This window comes from Apiospora marii (genome assembly GCF_038362585.1).
Source record: "Apiospora marii strain CBS 49790 chromosome Unknown utg000002l_segment0_segment0, whole genome shotgun sequence".
In the NCBI taxonomy this organism is placed as follows: Eukaryota; Fungi; Ascomycota; class Sordariomycetes; order Amphisphaeriales; family Apiosporaceae; genus Apiospora; species Apiospora marii.
This window is the reverse complement of record NW_027117373.1, coordinates 926243-943801: the sequence shown is the minus strand read 5'-3', so window position 1 is coordinate 943801 and position 17559 is coordinate 926243. Positions and strand designations below refer to the sequence as shown.

The window sequence follows — 17559 nt, the reverse complement described above, 5'->3', positions numbered from 1 at the left end:
AGCGTTGGGGGCATTTACGCAAGCAAATTGGAGCAGAAAACGGACTATGCACATGTTGATCTGATTCAGGGGGTTAGATGAACGGCGTTCTGGTCTGCTTTGGGACATATTCAACATAGGCTGTTCTCCGTATCGAAGACACGAACTTACGCTGTCGTACTGCCACGCATAGGATAGAGAACCCCTTTACTTTGGGCTATGGACTGTATAAGACCAGCTTGCCACTTCAAGCGCTTACAGAAAATGGTATTGCTCCGATCTTGATATATATAACCACCCAAAACGCCTTAGAACTCCGCCTCACGCCATGTGAAGAGTTATCAAACCATCAGCACGCGACCCATGATCATCGTCATCACCGTATCTCGACCGGCACGTAGTTGCCCCTATCCTGCGCGCTGCCGCCCCCGGGGAGCCCTATCCCGCCGCCGGCGGCGGCCACCTTCTGCTTGGCCTCGCGCATCTCGGTGGCGCGCCGGACGCCGGCCCAGCCCAGCAGGCCGAGCGTGCCGAAGATGAAGCCCCAGACGATGATCTGGTCCTTGCGGCTGTCGCGCTGGAAGCACATGGTGACGACGTCCTTCTCCTCGGCCTTCTTGCAGAAGGGGAAGCCGTAGTCGAGGCAGAACTTGCGGGTGCATTGGGCGCACGAGGCCGAGGCGGCGCGGGCGGCTAGTTGAGGCTCGTCGGTGGTGAAGGGGTTCAGGGAGCGCAGGAACAGGTTGTTGTGGCTGTTGCTGGTGTCGGGTGGGGGTTTGGCGTGCGAGGGGGTCGTGTCCGAGGCGTCTTTCGGGCCCAGGGGGACGATGGTGCTGTTTTTGAAGCAGGTGCATTTGCAGAAGGTTGGGGCGGCTGTAGATGCAGGCGAGAAGCATCGGGTTGTTAGTCCTTTGTTCTTCTGGGTTGGTAGGTAGATGCGATTGGATGGGCTGGGGGCGGCAGGCTTACACTTTGCGATCGCTTGGGAGAATAGGACTCCCAAGAGGAGGAACAGTATCCGGAGATGCTTCATCTTGTGCGCAAGTACAACTCAATATGAGCGGAGCAGTGGTAACATTGAGGGCGCATTTGTCGATTGTGATGTCTTTAGGCCATCCTTGTCGTCGCTGGTCTTAAGAGCCAAGACCGCTGAAGTAGCTTAGCCACAGAGCACCTAGAAGCTAGCACTGATTGTGGCTCAAGCTTGGGGTGCGAGCCACCTCCGGTCTCCGACCATTGAGAGAAGCGGGAATCCTGGCCCAAAAAAGTTGCTTGGATCTAATTCGGGCCTGTCGAGATCCTTAAAAGACACAATTGTCGCGGCTCGCACCCCAACTTTCTGAGCGCAATCTACCCAAAATGCGTCGGATATCGAGATTAAGCAAGCCCTCGGGCGCCCGATTGGCCTCGACCACCGCCCGACCGCTTGCGCCACTCTGCGTCCAGCGCACAGCGAAGCCATCTTCCGCACCGGCCGCCGTCCAGATCAACACATTACGATTTTACTCGTCCAGGCAGCCTGATGCGCTTCCGAGGTCCCTCGGCGGCGGCAAGGCAGATGCAGCACCGGCGGCTCCCGAAACCAACGCCGTCGAGGAGGTGCTAGAAGAGGAGAGGGTCGAGGTGGAAGCGTTAGACCTCGAGCAATCGCCACAGCGGGTGTTCGTGCCACCCCCGCGGCCCTCGGTGGCAGAACGTCCCGACGAAATCACCGACACCCTGTACACGCCCGCGACGACGGCCGAGGGGCTCGACTCGATAGGACGCCTGGGGAACTGGTGGGACGACCCGGAGCACTGGCCCGAGACGAGCGACTTCGTCGGCTTCACGCCCAAGCAGAAGGTGCAGGAGCCGGTGCTGCTGGAGGCCGCGGTGCGCCGGGCGCTGACAGAGGCCCTGGTCATGAAACAATTGGGCCGGGAGGAGCAGCTGACGGAGCGCTGGGGACTGCAGGACAAGGAGCAGCACGATGCCGTGCTGGCCTTGGACGTCCGGGTCGACAGCGAGGGCAGCGCTACCGTCACGGGCGACCTGCACGCCGTGGCCGACGAGTTGTTGGTCGACGAGATTCAGACAAACACGGATATCACATATACTCTGCCTTCGGCCGCCGAGGCGCTCGCCTGGAAGCAGCAGGCCGACCAGACCTGGAAGGGTGCTTCGCTGCAGGATGCGCGGTTGAAGTTCGCCGTAAGTTGCACCAGCACAAAGAATACAAGTTAATATCTGCTAATCAATTTACTACAGGTCATCAAGCGCGTCATGCAACTCACAGGCCAGGTCGTCCCCGATCAGAAGCTCGCCGACATCGCCACGGCACGCGGCCTCCTGGCCACGCTGCAAAAGCCGCCCAAGCCCAAGACCTTCTCCCAGGAGATCGAGACCAAGAAGCAGGATCTCGTCGGCCTGCCCAACGTGGCATTCTCGCCCAAGCGGGTCACTCGAGGACACAAGGACCAGGCGCTGGGACGGTTCAAGCTGATCGAGGCCGAGTTCAGGAAGAGAGATCTCCAGGACGGCCCGTTGTCTGTTCCCAAGAGCAGAGAGCAGAAGCACTGGAAGGGCGAGGCTTAAACCCGTTACTCAACGGTTGTACTACTTGTATGTATGTATCTATATAAGGGGTAAAAAAAGGGCCAATGCCTCTGTGGAAACAACAAGTCAATTCGGGGGAGATGTGTGATGTACCATAATGAAAACGCCGCCAGATGATGATACTTGGAGACGCTGTAAATTACTTACACGCCAAATCAGCAACCGACCCAAATGTAGTCGATTTGACCTATTTTGATGCGGTTTGGTCCATCGTATGAGCCCGCATGATTGAATCTTGGCTGGAACCTATGTACGTCAACTTGCAGAGTAACGGACGATTTTTGAGTAAATTGACGCAGCGCGCCGAGGTTAGGGTAAAACATAAAAAGCACCCAACTACAAACAGCAATGAGCTGCAATCCGCAGTAAACTCACCTAGAGACGAAGCACGAATAGCAAAACTCCATTCATCACACAATGCAGTACCTCTCGTGCGAAGCCAACGACGGCTGCAGCCTGGCCTTCCAGTCCTCGCTGCCGCTGCCGGCCCCCAATGGCCCCACCTCGCCCGAGAGCGACCCCCGCTACTGCAAAATCCTGCTGCTGCTGCATGGCTTCAGCGGCAGCTCGGCCTACTTCGCCCGCAACTTCGAGTCCCTGGCCCGCGACTTCTGGGTCGTCGCCCCGGACCTGCGGGGGCACGGCGAATCGGGCAAGCCCCAGGGCGGCTACCACGTCGCGCGCCTCGCGGCCGATGTGCGAGACCTGGTCGCCCATCTCCACCGCGCCATCAGCGCGACGACGAATCCCTCCGAAAGAGGGGTGGAGCCCCTCGTCGTCCCGGTCGGGTGCTCGATCGGGGCGGCGGTGCTGTGGACGTACGTCGAGCTGTTTGGCCAGCACGGGTTCGGCGGGTTCGTGTTCGTGGACCAGGCGCCGCTGCAGGACCGGGTGCCGGCCTTTGTGGCGGGTAGCGAATGGGGTCCCGATCGGGCCCATCTGGGCTGCTACGACGAGGCGACCATGCTGGCGGCGCAGCGGGCCTGGATCGAGACGCCGGACGCGGCGCACCGGGGGCTCGTGGAGGGGTGTTTGGGGTACCGGGCCCGGCCGCGGGAGGACGACAGCGAAAAGGACAAGGTGGTTAGCGCCGAGCAGCGGGAGGGCGACGAGGCTTTCTTCGTGGGGGAAAGCCGCAAGTGCGACGGGGTCTGGCTGGCGCGGCTGCTGGCGGATCATACGCGGTACGACCACCGCGAGGCGATCGAGGGGATCCGCGTGCCGTCGCTCGTGCTGGCGGGGCGGCGCACGGGATGTTTCCCGCTGGAGGGCATGGAGGAGACGGTGCGGCGGGTCCGGAAGGGGAATGGGGGGCGGGAGGGGGCGGCGGAGTGGGTGGTGTTTGAGAGCGGGCATTGGATGTTTTGGGAGGAGAGCGAGAGGTTCAATGAGGTGGTGGGGGGATTCGCGAAGAAGTGCATGCCATAGGACTATGGGGATGGGGTTGGTTGCTAGGCGGCATGAGGAGACGGGGTTTCATTGATTAAGGAGAAGACGCCAGGAAGTCAAGATTGCTCGAAGTGGATGGAAATACAGTCAAATTTGGTAACGACCCGTAGCAGGAATCAGAAGAGCATATGTTACGTGGGTTGTCGTTCGTTTGGTCTTTCATTGCTTGCTTCGCTAATATTACAGATCATTTGTTCATCAAGTCGTTCCCTTAACGGCCCCCCATCGCAGTCGTCAGATGTTTACTTCAACATGGCGCGGCTTCCATCAATCTCCTGGGCGGCGGTCTTGGTGCGGGGCTGGTCCTGGTCGCCGTAGTGTGCGGCATCGCCTCCGAGCGAGTCGATGACCTTGCGGCTATTCTCCTTGGACTTCTCGCTGGTGTCTGTATCGCACGCATTCTGTTAGAGAAGAGAGCCCCGGGTATATAAGTGGCGGTGCAGGACATACTGGGGTTGGCAAGATTCGCCTTGTGGCCCTGGACGCTGTGGGAGATCTCTTCCTTGCCCTGCGTGAGCTCCTCCATGTCGCGGGAGACGGTAGACTTGGCGCCGGCGGAATCCATGGTGTTTATGTTGGTGTTGTTGCGAGTCTTCTGACTGTGTGGCTGAGGGAGTAGATGTGGTGTTTTGGCTTGTTGGTTCTATTGCGTGGGAGGATGAAGATGTCTAGATTGAAGTGTTACTGGAAACGAGAATGTAGAGGAACATCTGCTCTTCTTAAACTCGTGGTTTCCTATATGCCCTGTATCTATCTATAAAATGACGTCGCTGTTGCCTGCCTTCTTCATCATCTTTACCAATGTTTGCTCGGGAAGCGATGGTTGGCCTGTGCGACCATACCCTACCACAGTTGCATGAAACCCGCAAACTGGGATCTATGGGATCTCGATCTCCAGTTTGTCGAGCCACCAACCGGTTTCTGTTTACCACAGCACACAGGTCGCGGTTGAAGGTCGCGTGCAGCAGCTAGATTGGCGCGGAGATTGGCTAGGTGCCGTTTGTGACAAACCCCGGGTTGCGGATACGTCATTCCTAAAGGCTTGGCTAGCCGATTGGCGTTTGACGTTTGACGGGTTCCAACGTCCAGGCAGCCAGGGATCTTGTGCAGGATCAACCAATCATGTCTTGAGCCATTCGAAGATCTCGCCTTAGTAAGCATACCGCTTCACCACATACCCTGATTATGACTTCAGTGTTTTGACAATACGTCAACAGAGACAGAGCAGGTCAAGATGGATGAGAAGAACCCCGCGCGGTATATCACGATCAATCCAGGCCGAACAGATTGAAGCCCCCTTGCTATGAGATGGGGAAACAACACTCCCTTTCGTCTCTGCCAGGTCAAAAGAATACTTCCTTCCACGTCTCGCTACCTCATGTGAGGGCTGAGCTTTCCTAAGCATCGTAGGCTCGCCGCTTTAATGTCTTCATGCCAAAGAACCGTCAGACTTATGTAGTAGTATCGTTTCGTTTCGTTTCAAAAAAGCGTAGGCAGTCAGAATAAAGCTGGTCACGTGGATAGTTTACCTTCATGCTTATCTCTACTACCAGAGCCCGGAATACAGCTTGGGATTCCGCCCAGCTACAAGATGTCTTTGCTGAAAGGCAATACACCAGATGGTATGATCCAAGGCAGTGATCACGGGTATCACTGTGGCAAGGTATACGGGGTCGTGATTGGGTTCTCGATAGTGCTTCAAGACGCTCATAGGGGGTCTTTCTAGTCTTCACATCACTTGACATGTTCAAGCTTGTCCAGAGATAGACGCATCAGTCTGGAAACAGATGGGCCGTGCGCTAACTTGAAACGAATACGCACGTGCCGCAATGAAGGCTATGCATCCAATCAGATATTACAGATTTGGTTCCTTATTTTTGGCATAATTGCACTCGATAGTCAAAATAGACCTATACGTGCAGTTTAGATCTGGCAAATGAATAGCAGCATAGTCTCTAAGCCGCCAAGTGGCACTTCGTTATGTCCTGGACTTGGGGCGCTGAGCTCCAGCAGAATCTCTCAGCAGGCAGCACACCAAATGTTTTGGTGGCCAATGAGAATGCCCGGAATTCGGGTGCCTACTGGCCCAAAACACTGATGCGCCCCCGTCTACTGGTAGGGTCTTAGGCAGAGAAATTGGAAGCATTTCAGTACGGAAGTTCAACACAGTGATTGACTCGAAATGGGGTTGACTCACTATCGTATTGCTGCCTTTCACTGAGTTTTGGCACTCTTTGGCCCCCTGGACACACCGCTACAGCACACCACAAGCCATATAAAACAGGATAAGAGTTCTTGATGGTGGACAAAGTTCGAGGAAAACATTCATTCTTTATTTGATCAGTTGTTATTCTTGGCCAACCCTCACGTGTCGAGTCTTTGTAATCAGCACCTCACCACGACGGCTCAACCCCCAAGACTTCTTCTACATTGGAATCGCCACACCTCAACTACTTGAGCATACCCTTCGCATATTCAACCGCCATGCCTTCTCTGATAGCTGCCGAGGTCGAAAAAGAGGCTCGGGCTCTCGGCCGTGAGCTCAACCAAGACGAAGAAGCAGATGCTAGTTTCTCTTCTGACGACTTCCCCCTCTTTAAGGACGCCAGTGAGAGCACCATCACTGAAGACACCGAGCATAAGATGCGGATGGGTGTCAAGTACCTGGAGAAGAAGTATGACGATGTTGGCAGAAAGTACTATTCCGAGCCTACGGCCGTCGAGGAAGACAAGAAAAAGCAACTCGATTGGTGGCAGCGATACGCCCTATGCGAGACCAGGCACTATTACCCAGAGGGTGACATCAAGTGCACTCGTCTGCACGTTAACCCCCAGCCCCTGAAAGAGTTGCTGGAGGACGTCATCGGCAACTATCCCAACGAGCCCATCGACGCACAGAACGACGTCGAGATCACCCTGCCCGCCAAATGCCTCTTCCACTACCGATCCGAACTGGTCGCCGAAGGCAAGAAGCTCTTCAAGCAGGACGCCGAGTCGCTCGGCCACCTGAAACTCCTGCTCGAGTGGATCGACGAGTCCCTCGAGGACGAGTGGAAGGCGTACCGTCGCGCGACCAAGGGCGACTCCAAGCACATCACCTACGAGCACCTCTGGACCGTCTTCAAGCCCGGCACGCTGGTGTACGCCCCGACCCTCGGCCAGCCGCGCGCGTACAGGGTCACCCACGCCTCGTACAACGACAACTCGGAGCAGCCCTCGCTGATGCTGAGCGGCGAGTACGTCGACTACGACGGCGAGCGGTTCGGGGCCCGCGAGGCGCGGCTCCAGATCCCCAAGTTCGAGGGGACGCGCCGGCTCCAGGGCCTCGACGTGGTGCCCCTGGCCCTGCACTCCGACAAGGATCGGATTCTGCGGGTCTTGCTGGCGCGGGGCCGTCGCTTTGAGGAGCTGGCGGGGCAGAGGCATGTGCAGTATAGCGGCATGGCCATCAAGCAGTCGAAGATCGGTTACGAACGATTCCACATCAAGGAGCGTGTCATGGTCGACTGCAAGACGTACCACCGACTGAACCCCATGGAGACTTTCGCCGTAACGCCCCTGGGCCCCACCGAGAAAAAGGAGGCCACAGAGAGCTTTAGTGACGACGCCCACGCCCCGAGCTCCCCCGATCGCGGCTACATTCTATCGGCCAAGGAGGCCATCCTGGCCAACGCTACCGTTCGCGGCTACGCCTTCACGCACCAGCTGTTCCTGGAGTTCTTCGTCGACGAGATCTCCGACATCGAATGGAACACGGACTGCTTCGACCAGTTGGTCCTGGACCCGATCTCCAAGGAGAGCATACAGGCCTTGGTGTCGAACCATGCCGAGGAACGCCAGCAGGGCCGAGTCGCCTTCGACGATATCGTGAAGGGGAAAGGGCAAGGCCTAGTATTTGTTCTATCCGGTCCACCTGGAGTTGGTAAGTTGATCCCATTTAGAACTAGAGCCCAATGGAGAAAGAACATGAATGGTTCAGAAGTAATTTGTATACTGATTGTGTTATGGTTATAGGAAAAACATTGACAGCCGAATGCGTCGCCGAATGCGTCCAGCGCCCCCTCTACAACGTCTCCTCGGGCGACCTGGGCACCGACAGCACCGCCCTCGACGCCAAGCTGGCCGCCATCATGGACCTGGCCAGCACCTGGAACGCGGTCCTGCTGATCGACGAGGCCGACGTCTTCCTCGAGCGCCGGACCCTGCACGACCTGCCGCGCAACGCCCTCGTCGCCGTGTTCCTGCGCCTGCTCGAGTACTACACGGGCATCCTCTTCCTGACCACGAACCGGGTCACCTCCTTCGACGACGCCTTCAAGAGCCGCATCCACGTGCCCCTCCAGTTCCCCACACTGCCCTTGGCGTCCCGTGGGGCCATCTGGCGGCAGTTCTGCGACCGCGCCGGCGCCGCGGTTCGGGAGGAGGATCTCATGTCGTTTGCGTACCTCGAGCTCAACGGGCGCCAGATCAAGAATATCGTCAAGACGGCCGGCAGCCTGGCGGCGTTCAAAAAGGAGACGCTGAGTATCTCGCACTTGGAGCGGGTTGCGCATATTCATATTACATTTGCAGAAGAGTTTGCGGGGGCGAAGGGGAAATGAGACCTGTATAAGAGGCAGCCTTTCGATCGTCCTTTGCCCCTATATTGGTGTGTCAGCAATGAGTCTACAGAAGAGGCGGCATCTGGTACCAGGACGAATTGACTGTCATAAATACCAAAGCCGATAATATTGGTGGTAGTGAGAGCGCGAAAAGAGCAAAAAAGAAGAAGTCGTCGTAGCAATGGGCTTCCTGGATTTGGACCGTTTTCCATATATACCGGAATTATACAGGAAAATAGTTAATTAGATAGATATGATACACCACTGAGCAATAAATACCCCTGGGCCAGACACTGTCTACTCCACAGTCCGACCATGTGATAAAAGAAGCAAAATATATATGATACTGAGGACTTCCAGGTCGTCATTGATCAGCTTACGCTCGCAAGTTTCGACCACGCCCCTTGCTGTATTGGCTCGTGCGCGCATGTACCGGCTGCACGTTCTCGACGTTGGAACCGAAGATGGTGTAACATGCTCGTGCACGCGAACAAGGGAGAGGCCGGAATCTTCGAGCACGTATCTTACAGCTACTGTGCTGCCGGGACACACTGTTTATTGCCCTGGAAATGGCGGTTTGCTACGTATGTGAATCCGAAGCTTGTCAGAACGACTCCAGCCGGTCTAGGCTCTGCGACCCAATTTCCGTTGTGTTCCCGTCAATTTCATACTTCTTCTCTTATTTTAGGACCATATTCTACATCTGCAGGACGATGTCTCGAAACAACCACGACGACAGCGCCGCCGCCAAAGTCACAGACCCAGAACGCGTTCACCTCATTCTGCCAGAAGCCCCCCGCCATGGATCAGAGTCAGAGCCAGACCCAGAGCCAGAACCTGCGCCTGCACCGTTGCGGAAGCGCCTCGTGCTGGTTGCTGCCTGCATGCTTCTGATCCTTCTTCTCGAGCTGGGGGCTTATCTCGCCACCATTCCCCTCACCCAGGTCCTGGAAGAGAACATTTGCCGTGCCTTCCATCCGTCACCCACCCCGACCCCGGCCCCGGCCCCGGCCCCTAGCGACCCGCGGTGCAAGGGCAACGACGTGCAGACCGAGCTGTCCCTCATCAGGGGCTGGCAGAGCACCCTGGATTACATCCCCAGCCTGCTGACCGCCGTCCCCTATGGCTTCCTCGCCGACCGAGGCGGTCGTGAGCTGGTGCTCCGTCTCTCGCTGATAGGCATCACGCTTGCGAGTGGCTTCGTCGTCCTGGTCTGTAGGTTCCACGTTCCTACCCACGAACACGGCGCAATATAATATCGTATAACTGACACGGTGAGGCTCGTTGCCGGAAGTTTTTCCTCCTCGTGCAACGTGGGCTTCGGCCATTTTCACCTTCATTGGCGGTGGCCCCGCCGTCTTCAACGCCATGGTCTTCACCATCGCTGCCGACATCGTCAGCGAAGAACAGAGGTAACACATGCCCCCATCCGGATTTACCCTACGGGCAACTCGACTGACCTCCTTTCCCCTCTCAAGGTCTACCATCTTCTCTTATCTTGCCGCCGCCGTGATTGGCGGGGAGCTCATTGCGAGCCCCCTCGTCTATCTTGTCATGGAGAGGAGCCTGTGGCTACCGATCTACCTCGGCATGGGCTGCCTAGTCGTGGCCACCATCATTCCCGTCTTCCTTGCCGAGACCTTATCTAGGCAACCCCGCCGTCAGCCCCCGGAGTCCCAGCAGCCACTAGTGTCATGGCTTGAGACGGTACGACAAGAGACGAAGAAGCTGGACGAGGCCATGCGGTGGCTTACGTGGGGGAACTGGAAGGTATCGGTCCTGCTCTGCACTTTTCTCCTGACCATGCTCGGCCGTTTCGCACAGGAGATTCTGTTGCAGTATGTCACTAGACGATACCATTGGTCATGGTCCAAAGTACGTGTTCAAACATGCCGCTCTCAAGAATGCCGTGAACTAAACGACGCAAAACCCTCCCAGGCGAGCCTCCTGCTCTCGATCCGAGCCGCTCTCAACCTCGCCCTCCTCCTCATCATCATCCCCTCGGCCAGCCACGTCCTTGTCCACTGGAGGTCGCACTCGGTGCAGCGCTCCAACCTGCTATTGGCCTGGGCCAGCGCCATGCTGCTAGCCGCGGGTGCCTTCGTGATCGGGCTCGCAGAAACCTCCCTCGCCATGGCCTGCGGCCTGGCCGTCTTCGCGCTGGGCGCGGGCTACAACTCCCTCGTCCGGAGCCTGCTGGCGTCCCTCGTTGAGCAGCGCCATGCGGGCATGCTCTACACGGCGGTGAGCATCTTCGAGACGGCGGGTGTTCTGGTGGCGGGGCCGCTCCTGGCCTTCTGCTTCCGCACCGGTCTGGACTGGGGCGGACCTTGGATTGGGCTGCCCTACCTTGCTGCGGGATGTCTGTTTGCCGTGGCGGCGGCCGCCGTTGGTTTCATGGGCCTTGCTGGTCGAACCCGGGACGACTGGCGGCGTGGGCGAGGAATAGCCTGACTATTACATGGGAATGGCCTCACCCCCTCGATCTGGACTGGCGAACGCATGCGGCAAGGCTTCCGATTGACAAGCACAGGTAGCACAGAAGATGATTAACTCCTTATTAGGCAAATGATAGGCATCATCGCATCATCGCATCATCGCCGCCGCTATTTATATTTTGCATATGCAGAGCTACGTAGCTACTACATCTAGATATCAGCATGGGCTGCAGTCGATGGACTTCGTAATAAGCAGGCCTATTTCTCTACACCCGATGCCGGGACCGGGCTCATTGAGGTGTTTTCATCAACCTCACTGTCCGGTAGGCAAACCACCTTTCTTTTACTCTTCTTGTACGGACACTGATTTGGAAAAACAGAACCTGGTTCGTCAGTATACCTACCGTGACGAATATGATTAAGGCGATGAGATACCATTCCGCGGCTCATCCCCTAAATGGCGCCTACACGTCGACCATTGTATCGAAACTATCAGGCTCAAACTCATGTGTACCGGAGACGTCTCACCCTTTTTGGCCATCGTCGATCCTGCCACCAAACTGGGCCAATCGCCTGATCTCTCGTCCAGGCGTGACCAACAGATCGCAACCATTAGCAGTCTCCTAGTCTCACAGGCTGCTGTTGGGTAAAAGCGGCAACGTTACTCCAAACCTCAGGCGGGAGACCCGGCATTCCGGGAGAAAGATATCCCTTTTTAGCATGGCTGGGAAGTGAGTAGATCAAGGACAGACTCGCCAATATGGCCCTCGATCTTTATCACCAAAATCTTGCGGCGATTCTGCACATCGGAATTTGGCAGCTAGCTGGGTTTGAAAGGATCCCGGAGACACCATCAGATAGTATATAGCCCTATTCGACGTCACTCAGGAGCTGTAGTTCGCGGTGGGTGGATCATACATGGAGTAAGATCCAGATCTGTAGATAATCGTACGATACTCGTAGACATGCCCTATTTTTAGCGACTCTCCGTTCACGCTAGCTGGACGCCATGGCCAATCCCGTCTTTCTTTGCATGCGATTTCCGATATGATGGATGTCGGGGTAGCGTCTTGAATTCTTCGATGCTCGGGTCGGTGGGTGCATCTATGGTCTTCCGCCATCCGCCCCCTTTTTCGGGAACTGCACGTTTTTTTCGCAAAACCCGGACTTTCTGAGCAAACAGGACACGAGCCAGGTCGCCGGGCTGCCACGATCCCTCGGTATTTGGACTGCGGCAGGTCGGAGGGCACGAATCATTTCTGCTTTCCCTTTCGGACGGGAATGTGTAGATCAGCAAACGGCATATCTTTGCCGGAATCTTTTCACCGCGGAGACCCACCGAGTCAATTGGTCTTGGTTCTCCAGATACAGTTGCACTACGATCTCGGAGGAGATTTCGCCGGTGGGTCAAATTACTTCTGGGGCCTAACTGTCAAAAGCCCACGCTTGTGCCAAGACTCCGGATAGCGAGGGGGGCGTTGAGGCGACCCAGGTCAAAAATGAAAGGCAAACCTTTCACGAGGGGAGCGACGAAGCGGTGAAGTCAAGTTGAGGCTCAAAGATATAACTTAGTTTCGGCAGCTAGTAATATAGTACAGCACTTGTGATTAGCCGACGTACACGCACCGTACCTGTGAGTTGTCGCGTTGGTTTGATGCCTTTTCCCAGGCACTAATCCATGTCGTCAACACGGGAACGGGCAGGAACATCGGATTGTCGGCCTCCTAGACACGGTGTGCGTTAGCCAAGGGCAAAAGCACAAGCCCTTCTTCAGACATTGCGTTACATATTGTCCGAGAGTGGTGGATCAATAGGGTTAGAAAGCAGTTAGAAAGCAGGAATTATTTCGGAGATGAAAGCGTGGCCTTCTGGCGTGGCCACGACCATTGCCGGGTTCTGCAACTTCTGAAGCTGATGAGTCCTGTTCGCCTGCGAAGACGTTTGGTTTGAAAATTTTTGGCCGATGGCGATAACGCCTTAGCTCCGATAAAGCTTGAAAGATGGGTTCTTGCCGCGCCCAGAAGCCGAAAAGCACAGAAGCAGAGCCCGCTGGGGACCCGCCTTTCCTGCTGTCCGACCCGCCGATGGTGTAACAAGCAAGCACGGATCTGATAGAGACATCGGCCCGGCTTGGACGAAAACCTTGGGGGGCTACGGGGGAGAATTCACTCACGAGAACTGGCAAGCAGGGTCCAGGCTGGCATTCTATAGGCTGGCGAGACAGCAGAGGCACGGTTGGCCCGGGAAGAAGAGGGAGGCACGTGGGGATAGGTGTGCATATGCGTGCCGCTAGCTTCTCGTCACCCTTCCGCAATCTCCAGTGTGATGGATAATACCCGTTTCGGCACTCGCGTTCTTCCAAGAATCCAACGGCTTCGCAGGCATACTCGCAACGGTTCGTGAAAAATGAGTATGCAGCCCCATACCAGGACCCTCCATGGTGGCGGTCAGATAACGGGCTTCATGGCCGCCTATATAGGCCATGCCTGTCCGCTTACTTTCTTAGGATTCCCCTGACGGAATACTCGAGCTGGCTTCTTTCAACCTGTTGTCTACATCCCAGAACTTCATCTAATTTCTCCAAAGCAACCCACCCCTTTCTCCCCAACATGGCTACTGCTCAAGATTACAAGTTCGAGGGCTGGCAAGCCCACGATGCCACCTCGGCCGACGGCAACATGAGGTGGGAGGAGTTCGAGCCCAAGGCGTGGGAGGAGAACGACGTCGACATCCGGGTGACGCACTGCGGCATGTGCGGCAGCGACCTGCACGTCCTGCGCAGCGGCTGGGGCGCGACGCCCTACCCCATCACCGTCGGCCACGAGATCGTCGGCGTCGTGGTGCGGGCCGGCAAGGAGGTCAAGGACGGCCTGAAGGTCGGCGACCGCGTCGGCGTCGGCGCGCAGGGCGACTCGTGCCTCAGCCGGTTCGGCCGCTGCGCCGACTGCGACGCGCAGGAGGAGAACTACTGCCCCAAGATGGTCTTCACCTACAGCGCCCCCGCGCCGCACTTCAACGGCGGCAAGGCCCAGGGCGGCTACGCCACCTACCACCGCGCCCCCTCGCACTTCGTCGTCAAGATCCCCGACAACGTCGACTCGGCCGAGGCCGCCCCCATGCTGTGCGGCGGCGTCACCGTCTTCGCCCCCCTCAAGTTCCACGACACCCGCCCCGGCAAGAGCGTCGGCATCGTCGGCGTCGGCGGCCTCGGCCACTACGGCGTCATCTTCGCCAAGGCCATGGGCGCCGACCGCGTCGTCGGCATCTCCCGCCGCGAGAACAAGCGCAAGGAGGTCCTCAGCCTGGGCGCCGACGACTACATCGCCACCCTCGACGACCCCAACTGGACTGCCAAGCACGCCCGCAGCTTGGACCTGATCATTTCCACTGTCGCCTCATCCGACGTGAGTTTCTCTCCCTTGTCTACCTAATGATAGATAGAACCTTGACTAACGATTGCAAAACCCCAAAGTCTCCCGTCGACGACTACTTCACCCTGCTGAAGCGCGACGGCAAGTTCGTCCAGGTCGGCATCCCCGAGGACGGCCCCTTCAAGCTGGCGGCCCCCTCGGTCGTCTTCGGCCGCCAGAGCTTCACCGGCTCCATGATCGGCTCGCCCGCCGACCTGCGCGAGATGCTCGAGCTCGTCTCCAAGAACAACCTCAAGGGCATGATCCAGATCCGGCCCATGAGCGAGGCCAACCAGGCCATCCAGGACCTCGAGGCCGGCAAGCCCCGCTACCGATACGTCCTCGTCAACGAGACGGCCTAAATTCTCTTCCGTCTCGAGGGCTCATCACTACTTCACTCCACTACTACTAGCATATCCACGGCGTTTTGATATTTATGGGGCTGGGTTGGGATGATGAAGGGGATACGCATAGACTACTAGATATGATACCAATAGAACGTTGCTTCAACCCAAATTCACACTATTACGCATTCAATTGTACAAAATGCAAGCAGGAACCAGTTCTGAATTCAGTCTGGACTATCGAGCATGAACCTCGTTTGCTTCCTTATCCAGCTGCGTTCATCATTGAACGCTACGAGAACCATTATGGAGAAAACACCGATCAGGACTCCTGACCACGGCCACCCTTCTTCTTCTTCACCAAGGCCATGCGTTCATCGACCGCCTTGAAGCCCCGCTCCAGCTTGTCCGCGAAGGTGGCGGCCATGACCTTGCCAGGGTCGCCGCCGCCCCGGACCGCGTAGGGGCAGAGCAGGTGGTCGACCCGCAAGCCCCGGGCCGCCCGCTCCTGCTTCCAGTCGGCGAAGAACTGCTTGAAGGCCTCGGCGGCCGCCTCCTTGCCGTGGTCCGTCTTGTTGACGTAGAGCGGGTGGTCGTCCGTGGTGTCGTCCCGGCCCCAGCGGCGCGGGTTGAAGTGGGCGATGCTATCCAGGAACAAGTTCATGGCCTCGACGTGCTCGGGATGGATGACGCCGCCGCTCTTCTCGAACAGCAGGACGGAGCCGACCCAGGGGCGGTAGGGGCCTTGCTTGGGGTCGCGGATCTGGGGGTACTCGAGCTCGTTCTTCTCGTTGCGTTTAAAGTGGAAGGTGGGGCTGACGTAGCACAGGTGGCGCACCACATCATTACGCATCGTGTCCGGGACCAGGTCGGCCTTGGCGAAGCCGTGGGCGTCCGGGTGGTAGCAGCGCAGGAACCACTCGAGGCCGAGCTTGCGCGGGCCCACGGCGTGGTCCTGCTCGATGCCTTGCTTGGCGCCGCGGAACTTGGGGACGTTGATGCGCGTGACGAGGTGCTGCATGCGCTGCGCCTGCTGCGGGCCGGCGAAGTTCGCGGTCCAGCGCGCCAGGGCGCCGTCGCCGTGGATCAGCAGGGCGGGCACCGTGTCCACCTGCTCGGCCAGCGTGGCGAGGCGGTCGGGCGGGCCGGCGGCGAAGTTCATCTCGTGCATCTGCAGGCAGTCGAGGGCGTGGCGGAAGTCTCGCAGGTCGGCGTCGTCCAGGACGACGTTCTTGCCCGCGTGCTCGGGGGCGGGGTCGGGCTTGGTGCCGAGGAACAGGATGTCGCCGAAGCGGGCCATCATGTGGCCGGGCGCGCCGAGGGCCGTGTAGCTCTTGTTCATGGGGCAGCCGAGGACGGGGGAATTGGACTCGAGGAAGGCGACGAGGCCGTGGCCGGTGTCGGCGTGGCCGAGGAGGTGGAGGTTGCGGTTGATGCTCAGGACGCTGAAGGTCTCGCGGTAGCGGCCGATGTGCTCGTCGGCGTAGACGGTGGTCTTGCCGTCGGCGACCTTCTGCTTGCACCAGACGAGCTTGGGCTTCTGCTCGCTGGCAGGGAACAGGATGGCGCGGACGTGGTCGGCGGAGGGGCGCTGGGCGTCGCTGAAGCCGGCGTAGCTCTTGCAGAGCAGCTTGTGAAGAGGGTGGTCCTTGACCTGGCACTCGCGGGAGCAGTAGCGGGCGCTCTTGCAACCTCCGCAGCGGTCCTTGCCGGGCTTCTCGCAGAAGTTGCAGCGGCTGCGCAGCTCGGGGTCCGACTCGGGGGTCATCTCGGGGAGGTGGTCGTTGAAGGTGGTGGTGACCATTGCCATGACCTTGGCGCGCTCAGCGGCCTGCTCTCGTTTGGTGCGGATATCCATGACGTTGCGGAAAAGATTTGCTACAAGGCGAGTCCTTTCAAGTACCCAACCCATCAGCATATACGGAAAAGAAGAGGAAAAAATCTCGGAATGCCAACTTACTGATTGCTAATTCCGGATCAAAAGGTATGCCTTCTCAAAGCGTTTCAGCCGCTGTTGAGGAAGGCAGGATGGCTTGCTTTGAGCTGTTGATGGTAGGGAGAACCGGAAAGATTGAGAGTCTAGGGTACTCGGGAGGAGTGTGACGGCCAAGAAGGTAAAAAGACCTTTCATGTATCCATCAGTATGAGGGAATAAAAAGAAAGACTCGGAATATTGACTTACTGCTTGTTCACCCGGGAAACGCTAATGTAGCGTCTCAAGACGTTTCGTTTGTTGTTGGTGAAGGGTACTGGGGAGGAGTGTGATGACCAAGAAGGTAAGAAAAACTTCCATGTATCCATCAGCATGTAGAAATAGAAAAAAAAGGCTCGAAATATTGACTTTCTGTTTGTTCATCCGGGGATCGTAGGTAGCGTTCAAGGCGTTCCGTCCGTTGTTGATGAAGGGTATGAAGGGTACTTGGGAGGAGTGTGGTGACAAAAGAAGGCAAGAAAGCCTTTTATGTATCCATCAGTATGAAGGAACAAAAAGAAAATGACTCGGAATATCGACTTACTTCTTGTTCAACCGCCGAACGCTACTGTAGCGTCTCAGGAAGTTCCGTCTGTTGTTGGTGTAGACAGGAGGGGTCCACGTGACCTGGTGAAGCTTGGGGTTACAAGGAAACAATACGAGTCTTGAGTGCTCCGAGAAAACGCAAGATAATCAGGTATGACTTGCCAAAGCGTTCAAACCGGCGTATTAGATCGAGGCCGGAAGGCTTGTCGTGATTTGTTGATGGTT

General features: G+C 57.3%; 8 protein-coding genes across 8 annotated transcripts; 5 read left to right on the top strand and 3 right to left on the bottom strand.

Annotated features, from left to right (window-relative positions):
* Positions 1-355: 355 nt before the first annotated feature.
* Positions 356-1012, bottom strand: PG985_001994 (uncharacterized protein; the record flags this gene model as incomplete). The annotated part of the gene is made up of 1 exon (XM_066821763.1): positions 356-1012. The coding sequence occupies one exon, from the start codon at positions 1010-1012 to the stop codon at positions 356-358; it is 657 nt and encodes a 218-aa protein (XP_066689195.1).
* A 326-nt stretch (positions 1013-1338) lies between these two features.
* Positions 1339-2553, top strand: PG985_001993 (uncharacterized protein; the record flags this gene model as incomplete). Its single annotated transcript, XM_066821762.1, has 2 exons — positions 1339-2169; positions 2227-2553. 2 exons carry the CDS (start codon positions 1339-1341, stop codon positions 2551-2553), a joined length of 1158 nt encoding a protein of 385 aa, XP_066689194.1.
* Positions 2554-2991: 438 nt separating this feature from the next.
* PG985_001992 (uncharacterized protein) lies at positions 2992-4002 on the top strand (the record flags this gene model as incomplete). The annotated part of the gene is made up of 1 exon (XM_066821761.1): positions 2992-4002. The coding sequence occupies one exon, from the start codon at positions 2992-2994 to the stop codon at positions 4000-4002; it is 1011 nt and encodes a 336-aa protein (XP_066689193.1).
* Positions 4003-4265: 263 nt separating this feature from the next.
* Positions 4266-4588, bottom strand: PG985_001991 (Conidiation protein 6-domain-containing protein; the record flags this gene model as incomplete). The annotated part of the gene is made up of 2 exons (XM_066821760.1): positions 4266-4408; positions 4474-4588. The coding sequence occupies 2 exons, from the start codon at positions 4586-4588 to the stop codon at positions 4266-4268; spliced, it is 258 nt and encodes an 85-aa protein (XP_066689192.1).
* Positions 4589-6507: 1919 nt separating this feature from the next.
* Positions 6508-8624, top strand: PG985_001990 (uncharacterized protein; the record flags this gene model as incomplete). Its single annotated transcript, XM_066821759.1, has 2 exons — positions 6508-7945; positions 8038-8624. 2 exons carry the CDS (start codon positions 6508-6510, stop codon positions 8622-8624), a joined length of 2025 nt encoding a protein of 674 aa, XP_066689191.1.
* A 713-nt stretch (positions 8625-9337) lies between these two features.
* Positions 9338-11078, top strand: PG985_001989 (adenylate cyclase; the record flags this gene model as incomplete). The annotated part of the gene is made up of 4 exons (XM_066821758.1): positions 9338-9839; positions 9904-10036; positions 10103-10499; positions 10563-11078. The coding sequence occupies 4 exons, from the start codon at positions 9338-9340 to the stop codon at positions 11076-11078; spliced, it is 1548 nt and encodes a 515-aa protein (XP_066689190.1).
* Positions 11079-13671: 2593 nt separating this feature from the next.
* Positions 13672-14834, top strand: PG985_001988 (uncharacterized protein; the record flags this gene model as incomplete). Its single annotated transcript, XM_066821757.1, has 2 exons — positions 13672-14466; positions 14535-14834. 2 exons carry the CDS (start codon positions 13672-13674, stop codon positions 14832-14834), a joined length of 1095 nt encoding a protein of 364 aa, XP_066689189.1.
* A 304-nt stretch (positions 14835-15138) lies between these two features.
* On the bottom strand, positions 15139-16674 carry PG985_001987 (uncharacterized protein; the record flags this gene model as incomplete). The annotated part of the gene is made up of 1 exon (XM_066821756.1): positions 15139-16674. One exon carries the CDS (start codon positions 16672-16674, stop codon positions 15139-15141), a length of 1536 nt encoding a protein of 511 aa, XP_066689188.1.
* Between the last annotated feature and the right edge of the window lie 885 nt (positions 16675-17559).